Source organism: Fusarium tjaetaba, assembly GCF_013396195.1.
Source record: "Fusarium tjaetaba strain NRRL 66243 chromosome Unknown NRRL66243_c0000281, whole genome shotgun sequence".
Lineage (NCBI taxonomy): Eukaryota > Fungi > Ascomycota > Sordariomycetes > Hypocreales > Nectriaceae > Fusarium > Fusarium tjaetaba.
Genome location: NW_023501477.1, coordinates 58,718 through 70,908, shown reverse-complemented (window position 1 = coordinate 70,908; position 12,191 = coordinate 58,718). Strand labels below are relative to the sequence as shown.

General features: G+C 46.9%; 2 protein-coding genes across 2 annotated transcripts; both read right to left on the bottom strand.

Annotated features, from left to right (window-relative positions):
* Positions 1–2,550: 2,550 nt before the first annotated feature.
* On the bottom strand, positions 2,551–6,413 carry FTJAE_11400 (eukaryotic translation initiation factor 3; the record flags this gene model as incomplete). The annotated part of the gene is made up of 6 exons (XM_037344340.1): positions 2,551–2,668; positions 2,710–3,329; positions 3,752–3,767; positions 3,821–4,693; positions 4,927–5,332; positions 5,768–6,413. 6 exons carry the CDS (start codon positions 6,411–6,413, stop codon positions 2,551–2,553), a joined length of 2,679 nt encoding a protein of 892 aa, XP_037201471.1.
* Positions 6,414–9,326: 2,913 nt separating this feature from the next.
* Positions 9,327–11,288, bottom strand: FTJAE_11399 (hexose transporter; the record flags this gene model as incomplete). Its single annotated transcript, XM_037344337.1, has 7 exons — positions 9,327–9,521; positions 9,577–9,884; positions 9,941–10,486; positions 10,542–10,688; positions 10,741–10,844; positions 10,916–11,041; positions 11,119–11,288. 7 exons carry the CDS (start codon positions 11,286–11,288, stop codon positions 9,327–9,329), a joined length of 1,596 nt encoding a protein of 531 aa, XP_037201470.1.
* Positions 11,289–12,191: the final 903 nt, after the last annotated feature.

The window sequence follows — 12,191 nt, the reverse complement described above, 5'->3', positions numbered from 1 at the left end:
AAACGAATCGATGCAGCAGAGTCAGCACTGGGGGAGTTACTGGCAGATCTACCTCTCTGTCGAGATGATATCAACGACCAACAGCTACATATAAGGGCACTACTAGCATCAGCTCGCATAGCACATATAAGGGTAGACCCTGGTGAAGCCATACGCCGCTGGACATTTGCGCTAGAGGAGGTTAGCCACATGCAGGCGCTGGGATCATCTAGTGGGTTCATAGCCGCTGTGTGTTACTTGTCCCTGGCTCATGCCCAACTCTCTATCAGCGATAAAGGCGAGGCTCATCGGTCATGGACAACGGGACTGAAAATATTGGCGTGTGAGAAGTGCGAATTCTGGATTCCTGTTGTGCCTACTACTTGGCTTCAGAGAGTAGCTGTTGAGATATATCATTCCCAAGGTTGGCCATTTCGTATGATGCTACCGGGAGGGAAGCCGGATATCACACAGCATTCTTTTCAAAATCCTTAGTATGTTTTATAAGGGCTGTTTTGATTGAGAGATAAAACATCGTACAAGAACCAAGAGCCATGGTGGACCTTCAACATTTATAACATTGGTATCCGGGCACTTCTGGAGTTGCTGAAATCGCTTCCAGGCAAGGCAAAGACTATCTAGATCCGGAATACGAGGACCCCAAATCACTCTAGGAGCCAACTGAATGTCTCGCTTTTCCACCTCTATATGAAAATAAGTCATGTTTTAAAGCGCACTGGCAATGTTCGACTGCATGGAGCTACTTGTTATGACCACTTCTGCAGCCATATTGTCCATCTATTGTGACATAAGGAATGAAAGTAACAAGCGCCAAGAGGAGACAAGACAGTTTGAGATATCTCGTCTAGATGCCAATAAGACTTGGGCAAGTTTAACTTGGCTTGCTGCAGAGTTTCGAGACCTTGGGTAGTATACCCTTGGTATCTGAGTTCACGTCAGGTCTTTGCTTCTGCCGCGTCGACGCTGAGTCACAATACGAAATATATATTTCACAATATTAAACGGATACGTAATATCAGAAAGGTACATAGATGACATTCAGATAGACCGACGAAGGGGATTAAAACGCGATCTGTATATCATTCCAGCCTCGCAGGCGGCAACGAGGACCCCCCGGCCTGGGGCAATATCTGGGCCTCGCATAAAACCACCATAAGAGCAAAGACGCATTTATCTTAAGAACCAGACTCTATAGCCACCAACACTACTAAAACCCTAATCTTCCTGCACCAGGTTCCTGTTGGAACCTCATGATCTTTATCTGTCCCGAAGCGCACACAAAGGCTACTCGCAAAGCATTAACATCCAAAGCCATACGGCGATATTCGGTAGGTATCCAAAGCATTTTTTCACCCCCCCCCCGGCAGAATCCAATTCATGTCGATGGACAAGCCCCATCCAATACGTCTTGTGCCTTTGAAGTCGTTAGGTTCGCCAACAGCCGGTAAGCCATACCGAGTCGGTATTCTACAAAGAGTTTCCTTGAGTTCCGGCCCATTATATGGTGGAGCATCTGTTTGAAGGGATCCAAGAACTTTCGTAAGGATGGGGATAAAGGGGATGATCATCCATCTCAAAGCAAAGGAGTCTGATCCCTTGTCGCATGTCAAGAGCCATTCACTATCTCGGAAAAATGCCAAAGGCATTTCCTCGGATTTAAATGCAGTGGAGTATCGAAACTCTTCACCCACCCAGTAATGCGACTTCCGATACGGGACCATTAATCTGGTAAAGGTCTCGGATACGACCAGAAACTTCCAATCTTCCGAGTGCAGAAATCTGCTGCCCGTTTTCAATTGTCCAATCGGCAGACTTTCGGAGACACTATGACTTTGCGTTCCAGCAACTTGGATCAAACCCCAGAATTCCAAGACCCATTCTCCGCCAGTGGGGAAGTTAGACAATGATGCCACGCGCCCCCCATCATCAGATATGGCCAAATACGCGAAATCTTTTGACTTGAAAGAATGAGTCTGCGTCATGAGATTCGTTTCGCAAACGACTAAATTTCCATCCAGGTCCTTCATTGCCAATAGTCTGTCATCAGGCGTGAAGCTCACCCCGTCAGGGCCTGAAGCGGCGCCACAAAGAAGGATATTTGTGCAGATATTTGTCACCGTGTCCCAAATGTGCGTCCTTCCGTACCATAGTGACCCCAACATTATGCCAGTAGGAGAGAAAAACAGGCTATCAATCGGAATATCATTGTCAAAACAAAAAGTCTGCTGTGACGATCGAAAGGAAGAACTGCATGTCAGTACCGATGACCGTCTTTTCTGCCTGCCTCGCTCTGAGGAAATATCAGACAAATTCCAAAGCTTGATATCTTCATCCTCGCTGATAGATGCTAGCTGGGTTTCACACACTGATAAGAACTTGATCATCTTAGAGTGCCCCTTGAGTACCCTAACACACACCCCTGTATTATCCCAGACCCTGATAAAATTGTCAACTGAGCCTGAGATTAGGGTGCTGTTATTGGTCGAGAATGTGAAACAGCTCCAGTTGTGCGGGTAGCTCAAGTACTGTTTGTGGACCCAGGTCTGTGTATCATCCAAAGACCAAAGTCGAATATCGTCTCCTGAGCAGACCACTGTATGAATCCTTCTGGCGTCCCAATCGAATATACGCTTGCAATCGCTTGTAAATAAATCCCAAATTCTGAACTCTGTCCCACCTGGTGAGATGGTTACAATTTGAGTTGCTGACAACAGGGCCGGTTTACGAGCTTTTCCGATAATGTGGTTGAGCCTGGAAAGACATTCTCCAGTCTTCCAGTCAAATACGGCAACGTCTTCTTCTTGCACAACTGTAAGTCTGTTGCCATCCGGTAAGAAAAAGCATGCATCGACCTTGAGATTCAGTTTCTCCATCACCTTAAACGTGGTTGCATCAAGAATAAGGATGTCGTCACCAGATATACAGCAAAGCAATAGCCCATCTGGGGAATATCCTTGTATACGACAAAACGTATGATGGTATTCTTCGTGAAGCAAATCACCTGAGACTGTCTTATAGATAAAAAAGCCCCCGCGATGTGAAACAGCTAGGTTGCGACCATCAGGAGAGTAGCTGGCATATTCCAGGTCCGCAGGAGTAGAAATTGTTTGTGTTAGAGTATCCCAATCGGTATCCATCTCTGGCTTCATCACGATCCACTCCGGCATCTGGGAAGAGAATCTTTTGCGAACAACACTGCACTGGGGGCTAAATATGAGGGCAGATGCGTATACCTGAAGTGGGGCGATTTCGATAGCAGGCTTGTGATAGTAGATAAACCGACGAGCATCGTAGGCGAAGTCAGTAAGCTCCGACATATCCTTGTCTGCCTATTTCAGTATTAGTTGGTAATGTACTTATCGAACCGACATGTGTTTACCAGTGCAGCTTCTAAAACCATTATGGTTTTGATTGCTCTAGAAAGTTCATTTATCAGGCTCAGTGCTTCCAGCCAGTTTGTAAATCTCATCCGAAGGAAGTGCAAGACTCTTTTGAGGTTCGAACGTCTTGGCTACTGTATGTGTGAGGCGCGTGATGTGAGCCATCAGCTGTGAGGACTATCAACTCAAAATAACACTCTTATCAAAGTCAATCCGGGCAGTATACCAGCTACCCAACACAATTGCCCATGCTTTAAATTTTAGGCCTCAACTGCTGGAATCGTGACGACCCTGGCAATGCTTTCCCCGTCAGGACGAGGAAGGAATCCACTTGGAGGCCTCTGTTACCCATTGAACAGAGCGTTGCGTACCACTTTGCCCTTGAAGCTTCCATGGTTCTATCGGTCCCCAATTTCGACAACGGAATCACAAGGGTATACCTTAACATCCCGGTCCCTTCTTCCTCTTTAACCGAAAGCTCGACCATCATCAGGAATCCTTCTTGCCATTCCCCCCAAACAGTCTCCCATTCCCAGGCCTCGGACTGTTCCTCAGCCCATCCAGTCCTCGGACTACATGCCATGTCGTCGAGAGCCCATCGCACAGAATCCGGCTCCGAAATTAGGACCAAGGGGTTGATAAGGAGCTGGAATCCTCCCAATCTATACAACGCCGCCATGTGAACATGTAGGGTGTATGTACCCTCATAGGACTTAAGAAGGTAGTGTCCGTTTCTGTCAACGACCACGTATTGTATCGCAATTTCGTTTTCAGCAAACCTGATCAGGTTCAGCGCGACGACGCGCATCTGAATTTTGTTGAGTGACGGCAGCTTTTCAAAAAACACTTCAAGGACATCTTTAAACCCCCACAGTTCCTTAGGTAGGAACTTCATTGCCGTCAGAAATCTTCCATTCTCCATCAAGCGGGCAGCTAGCACGGCAGGGGGGGATGTGTTGGGGGACTCCCATCGAATCCCTCGCTCATAACCCACAATATCAGCTGAAAATGATTCCCTAACCGACTCTTCCCCTTTGATATCCATGTAATCAATAAACCATTGTGCCCTTTCCAGGTTCTCATAGTCTCTGAAGCAGTCGTTGGCACGATTGATGAAGGAGTTGATTGCATTTTGGGTAAGTGTATCATTATACCCAAGGACTTTGATACGTAGTTCAGAGGCCCTCTGTAAAAGTTTCATCCCTTCCTTGCAACTTGGAGATGACGTTCCAAGCCCCATGTATGCTCCAGCTGTTGCAGGGTGTTCCGGACCAAGCACTCGTGCCTTGCGTGCAAAAGCCATTGGTACCAAGCTCGAATCTGTGACAAATCACCGGAATCGTAGTAATAAAGATCGTTCACGTAGTTTCCCAGCAGTTCTAGCACACGAGAATGGTGTGCAGGTAAATTCCTGAGGTGATGGCAAACAACCCATTCCAGAAAGTTGGTCCCTCTGCTACCATCCCAATAGTCTTGAAATGTGTACATAAGCTCCCAGTCGGCTAGCCCGGAGTATCTATCTGTTATATATATTTTTCTCACATACCGCCAAATCGCTTCTGCTCGGCCTCTGAGGTACATGAGGTAACCTTCAGCTCTATCCCAGTTGCTAAGATTCCGGATCGGCATCGATGCTAGCTCCTTTGAATCCATAGGGGTGATTTTAAGGGTTTGCATTGGGGGTGTATCACAAGGACTCCATTTTCGAAATACTTCAAAGATCTGTGCCACATGGGTCTGGTAGGACTGGATCGAATGACGAATTGCTGAAACGTTGTGAAGTATTGCAGCCATTTCTCGGGCTACCTGTCTCTGCTCGACTATTCCTAGCCGAAGACGTGCCCAAAGGTGCACCAACGGGTGCATAGATATGGGTCCAGCACAAGAACCCGGTGCCAGTTTGAAGAATGAAAAGGCATAGAGTAAGTTGAATGCTTGATTTATTTCAAATTCTGGGAGCTGTTAGCAGGTGAAGTTTTGTTTGCAATGGTGTAAGCACCTTCGGCTTTTAAAACAGTTTGGCCAAGGAAGATCTCTCTTTGAATCGCCGTCGGAGATAGATAGCCGCATAATAATAGGATTCGGGCGGCCAACTGGTCCCTGGAGGCAATTGTGCTGTAAGATATTTCCCATGTTGTCAAAATAGTATCTGTCCCCATGTCCCAAGGCATTCCTGTCGCTCTTTGAGCCAACAGGTCTTTCGGATATCTTCTATATTGATCAAGGTAGTGGGACACTGGCTCCCGCGTCTTTGACATTGCGATATAGGCTCCAGCCTGAGATACCCCGAGGGGTGACCATCCCAATGTCCGCACCAGTGTTAATGAGCTTTCCCACTCTATTCCTAACGTTAGATCGCTGCAGGGAGTAGATAGATAGGTACCAACCTTTCGTTCCTCGAGCAAGATCCAGGTTGCCTGTCTGGTTTAAGAGCAAAAGGGCCTCTTGTTCATCCAGCTCGTTAATTTCGAGTGAGTTCCAACTAATTGCCAAGTCTGATCGACGGCTGGTCACGATTAGGGATCCACAGGGAGTTGATGGCAACCAACTTTTGAAGTCAAATTCCTCAAGATCGTCGACGTTATCAATAACGACTAACCAAGAACAATTTTCGTCGTAAGATAGCCAGTTGCGAAAGGTCTGCTGGAGGCTGCTCTGATCATTCGCCGTCATATCTGTGAGAGCCTGCTCAACAAGGTGGAACCGTGGGTTCTCTTGTAACCCTCTGGCGATATAGTGTCGCTTGATGCTCCGCAGTGATGACAAGACACTTTCTGCTGCTGTGTCATTACGTGCACCATCAATCCAGAAAATCGACGAGTACTTCCTTCGCGTTCTGTGAGCATATTCGAGTGCTATTTGTGTCTTGCCCATACCACCAGTGCCATATAGAACCAGTAGCTTCATTTGTCCACGGTTAGAAGATTGTATAAGCAGGCTTTCGACTTGCCGTAGTGCATCTTCTCGCCCAACAAAGTTACGATTGCGAATGCTTGGGAAGGTAATCCCGATTTCGAACTCCCTGTCGACCATGTGTGCTTTATTAATTTCCTCAATAGCCTTCTGGCGGTCGAACGACAATCATAGTTCTTGTGGCGATGGAATGTCAGCTGTCAAGTTCTTATGGCCGCTAGGGTTAATATACCTTTTTCATTATTCCAGAGCCTCCAGTTCCAGTTAACCCTTTCGGTCGCCAGATTACTGAATGCTAATACCCTTTTGACAATCTTTTGAAAGCTTGGACTGTTAATGCCAGTAAATTTTGCCATGGTCTTGTGATTATCCGCTAATGGTACTGCCTCAGAATTGGTGGCGCCGAATACTACGGCAGAATACTTAGGCACAATCTATTCTCCGAATTAGGATATATGTAGTCAAGACAGGAGTTCTCCACCAGACATACAAGTAGAGACCCTACTGGTAGTGGTGTTTTTTGTGTCTCGTAGTAGTATACCGTCTCGAACTCTTGGCTGATGGAGAGATAGCGAGATTGAAGGTCTTGAAGCCATTCTGAATTTGGTGTGATCTGTTCGAGTAGCTTGAGGTTTGTGTGACTGACTGTTGATAAGACCCTGGTCACAACTTTTGCAATATTGACACCTTCACCGCCCTGATGTGGAGTTCCGAGATACAATACACCATACGTTGAGAGCTTTATGGATCGATAACGCTCAAGGTGGCCTATTCGAGCCATGTCTGAATGCACAAGGGCCTTTAGCAGTAAAAAGGTTAGATGCAGCCACAGAGGTAAAAGATTGCATGATTGTCAACCTACACTTTTGATAACGAGCCCTCCCAAGCTGTGGCCAATGAATATTATTGGGATCTTTTCAGTCTATTTGGTTACCATCAGTATGTATCCCTACCATGATGAGATAGGTCATAAAGCGTACTTGTGTCAGTTGGCGTGTAATGCTCAACTCTGAAACCAGCTCTCTCCCATGTTCTGATATGTCAAGTGTGAGTGGCGCATCACTACCTCGGGTGCGTGAGTCGTAACTAAAGGCGAGGATCCGAGCTTTAGGCACAAGCGATGGAAGAAGATCTTGAAGCCAGAAAGTCCCATTGTCCGCTGTCCATGACCTTTTCCAGTGGCCGTCAAGACCGTGAACAGCAACAATACTTGTGCCCGAGTTAGAAATTGACACACAACCATAGTTTCTTGTCAACGCGCTTACTCAATGGAGGGATCGTGAGGATCAGCAAGAATCTTCAATCCCTCTGTACCCGAAGGAGAGGCCCTGCCTTTCGTGTTTTGTTGGCAATTGGAGGTTTCTCCAAATATAGATATTATCTTGTATTTCTCGTTAGCAAGGTTATCGGGCCAGGATAAGCATGTATATGCATACATATAGGTATATTGCGACCCTGTAAAAGAGTCGCAGTATATTATCCATGACAACCACTTGTCCTTCGAGATTAATGATGACCTTGTGTTGCGTCAGATTTGGCTGAGTAACAGATATTGTTGCGTAATCAAGCTTGAGAGAAAGCCGCATGAAAGTGAGGCTGTCTCTTTGTTGAAAATACCCTCATTCGATTACCATGAGGCCTACCAGATGGCCCAGATGGATTCTCGTGGCAAATTTCCATTGGCTCGGTACATGCAGCATCCCTGATACTGGCTGGGGCTGACGCTGGTAGCGTGTTACGTCAGGATGCTGTTGTCAGTGACCGATCAGATTATAAATCAGGCTTTCACTTTTCTTCATTCCTCCTTCCAGTCTTCTCCTACATGCTTCGGGCAGAGCTAGTCAGAATGGCCGAAATAACTCATCCACCTGATGTGTCTAAAACAATCAAGCCGACCATTGTCAAGACCGAAACGTCACAAATCATGGAGACGCCAAGGATACACTCGCCGGCGCCACCATCGTTGGTTTCCCATGCCAGCTTACCCTCGTCTGTTGAAGAATACAAAATGTTCATCACACTTGTATTTGGCGTGTCGATCTTTGGCGCCTCTACCTTCGCTGTTGCTATTGGGCAGATGACTGATCCTGCCGAGATCTGGGAACCGGAGCAACCTCCATTTACAATGCACCGCGTTCGAACATTTCTTGGTGCGGCATGGCTCTGTTTTATCCTTGCCATTGCAGTTGCTGGTTATAGTTCCAGCCTTTTGACTATCTACAAACACAGAGCTAACGGTACTTTTGATGAAGCCTGGAGTAGAAGATGGGAGTGTATTGGAATAATCGCCTCAGCAATCTTATGGTCCTTACTGGTTACAGCCTTCTTATTTCTATCCTTGGCTATGGTTCCATATGCGTTCGTCCCTGGCTGGATTGCTGTGTCAGCATGTTGCTTATTTGGACTGTTCACAATTGGAATACTATACAGTCAGGCTACGCGTGTGCGGACTTGATGAATTACAAGCAGTATGCAACAAAGCTATCAGAGGGTAGCAAGACTGGAATTGTGGACACATTTGTATTGTCATTCCTAGAAGGACAATATGACTAGGCCCTTATATAAAAAGGCTTTACATTTATCAAAAAATAGCTCTTATAAAGAAGGTTAAAATATACATACTAGAGAGTTAAATGTCTATGCTAATATGAGCTTAAGATTTAAATTATATAAAGAAACAATACCTAAGGCTATATAATTCAAAAGAATTATAAAGTTATTTCTCTAAATTAATATAAGATGTACTTTATTAATATATAGGTAATAAGAAATACTAATAGTAAATATAGTTACCTAACTTAGAAGACATTTTTAACTGGCTAAAATAGAGTTATAATGCTAATAGCAGCGATAGTTGCCAGGCAGGATCAAGATCAAGGTTCAGGCTTGTAAGGTAGATTCAGTAAGACGTGGTGTATTTATAAAGGTGTCCAGTCGTTTTGCGGACTTCTAGCAAGAAGGCATCAAACTATTAGGTGTGTCCGACGTCAATGACGCCGGTGTTGATAAAGTTCCATTCCAACTTTGAGACAATTACAAGTCCCTGCGCTCATCATGATGCACCTGCTCCGTGGTCTCAAGGACAGCCTGCTTCTCAGTGTCCTTGAGGTCGACTTGTGCGACATTAGCGTCATCACCGTCGAAGATTCTAGCAATCTCCTCCAGAGTAGGCCCCTTAGTCTCGACGTAGAAGAAGAAGACGAAGGCGAGCTCGACAGCGATCCAAACCTATTTCTCTATTAGTCTTCTGAATGTTACGGTAAAGTCAAAAGGGGGCACTTACAGTGTAGAAGCACCAGAAGTTCCATTTGTTGGGAAGGTTCTCGAGGGCGATGGGGTTGGTCTGGTTGCCAATGGTGAGGGCAACCTGGATGAAGAAGTTCATGATGGTGAGACCACGGGCACGGAGTCTGAAGGGGCAGATCTCCAGGGCGTAGGCGACGATAAGACCAGACCAGGCGATGGAGTAGCAGACGTCGAAGAGCCAGATGAGGGCGATCTGGGGGTATCCAAGGCGCTTGATCTCGACCTCGCCACCGGCCTCGAAGCGGGCGGCAACAATGGTCCAGGCCAAGAAGAACAACAGCATACCTAAAATTGCAAAGTCAGCGTCACAAACTAATTACTGAGGGGGGACTTGTACATACCGACAGTGGCAGTGAGGAAGAGAGGACGACGTCCGAATTTATCAATTCCCATGGAGCAGCCAATAGCGACGAAAAGCTTGAGCATATTCTCTCCAGCGTTCAATCCAGTCTTCTGGGCCTGGTCCTTGATACCAGCGCCCTCATAGATAATGTTGGAATAGTTGCTGATGAGAGCATTTCCGGAGTACTGCGAGATAATACCAAGGGAGATCAAGAGCATGAGACGGTAACGGTTACCACGGGTTCGAAGGAAGTCAAGGTAGCTGCCATTCTTCTGAGCTTGGTACTCGAGGGCGATTGTGTCCTTAATCTCAGTGTACTCAAACTGCACAGTGGCGTTGTTGGCGTCGCCGTTGGCGTGATACTTGGCAAGGATGTTAAGGGCTTCCTCATGACGCTCGTGAGCCATGAGCCAACGGGGAGACTCGGGGATCCACCAGATGAAGGAAATCTGGATCAAAGATGGCACGGCTTGGATGAGGGTGATGGATCGCCATGACCAGTTGCTGTTGATGTTGATCGTACCAAGACCGATGAAAGCACAGACTGTGGATATTCGTTAGGAGTTGCTTGAGGCAAAACGTGTGAAGAATTTACTTACGAGTGGCACCCAAGTTCCACAAGCAGTTGTAGATGGCGGAGACGATGGCACGGTGCTGAGGATGGCAGATCTCGGTGAGGAGAACGGGGCAAGAGAGCTGTGCAAGAGAGTTTCCGAAACCGACGAGGAATCGACCACCAAGGTACACTGTAAAGAATCCATCAGCGCTATTTAATACCTCAGTTGATTAATAACATACTGCCGAAGCCATCGGTGAAGGCTGAGATGAAAGCGCCGAGAATCATGATAAGACATCCCGTTGCGATGGGGATCTTTCGGCCAAAGTGATCAGCCATAAATGGACTACGCCCAACAAAGTTAGTCTCTCTGTTTCGTTTCCACCAATTGCCACCCCGCAGACAGAAACAACGCACGCGAAGGGGAAACTGGCAATGCTACCAATCTGGTAGATGGAGTTGAGAATGCCAAGCTTGGAGCCCGTAGGATGGTTAAAGTAATCCTGCCAGTCGTCCATGGCCTGCGACGTGTTCAACATGGATCTAAAAAAAAAAAAACCTCCGCGTTAGCCTGATTTCATCGCCAAGTATCTGGGCGATCGCTTGGCTCTCTTTCTTACCCATCGTAACCAGTCGTGGCAGAGCAGACACACAGAATCGCGGCGTAAAAGTACAGCACGCGCATTCCAGGGTCAGCCCACCACTTGACCTTTGCGAGCTGAGGAGCCTCAGCCTGCGCGACGGCGAGGTCCTGCTTGGTCGTAGCCGTACCGACGGCGAAGCCCACCATTGTGATATAGAATGTAACAGAATTGGTAGGGAAGAAAAAAGCCACAAAATGCAAGTGTGATAGCAAAAAGAGTAAAAGACAAACTTGGCGCCAAGCTGGACATTAAATATGAGATGGCCCTGTCAGTCGTCGTTACAAATTAACCTATTAACCGGGTCCTGTAATTTACCCCAGTACCCCGGCCCGCGAATATAGGCTAAACTGGGCCGACCAGCCTAATAAAGCGGATATTTTCCCCAAGGACGACCCTCATCTGGGGTTAGCTCCATTGAATAGAGGGAAAAACTCGTAGAGCCGCATGATTCGACGGGCCGGCTGCCCGTTGGAGGCGGAAAAATCCCCCGCAAACCCGTATCACGCTACCCCGTGCTCCCCAATCAGCCCATTGTACTACCGTATTTTCTCGAGTAGCCTCGGGTAAGTCGCTTACTTTGATGCCATTTTTAAAAACGAAATGATGACAGCTCGATTATTCTGTGGTATTACCGCATACGTGACTTGGTGTCGCATTCGGCCCTTCCAGAACTCGGAATGTGAGTTGTTTGTTTGTGCGACGCTGTAAGCTAGACTTAAGAGTAATAAGCGGGAACCTTCTCGGTCGCATGCCATTTGCAAATCTCTCGTAAATCCGCATGCGCTTGGGGATAACGACGTGAGGTTGGGGGACAGTACGCCGGGAATCAGGGTAATTAGGGTGCCAGAATAAAGTGGTCTACAGCTCTATGGAATTGAACTAAACTTACCTGAGCTTTTTTAGTGTTTAAGATTAGGTCCTCGGTTTTCTGGCCTCCCCTCCTTAACAGGCTCCACAGATCCCAGGGTTGCATCAGATCATCATCCTACCTGGTTAGCGTCGATTTTTCGCCTTTGGGCACGGGAACAAACGCAGCTGTCAGCAAACAG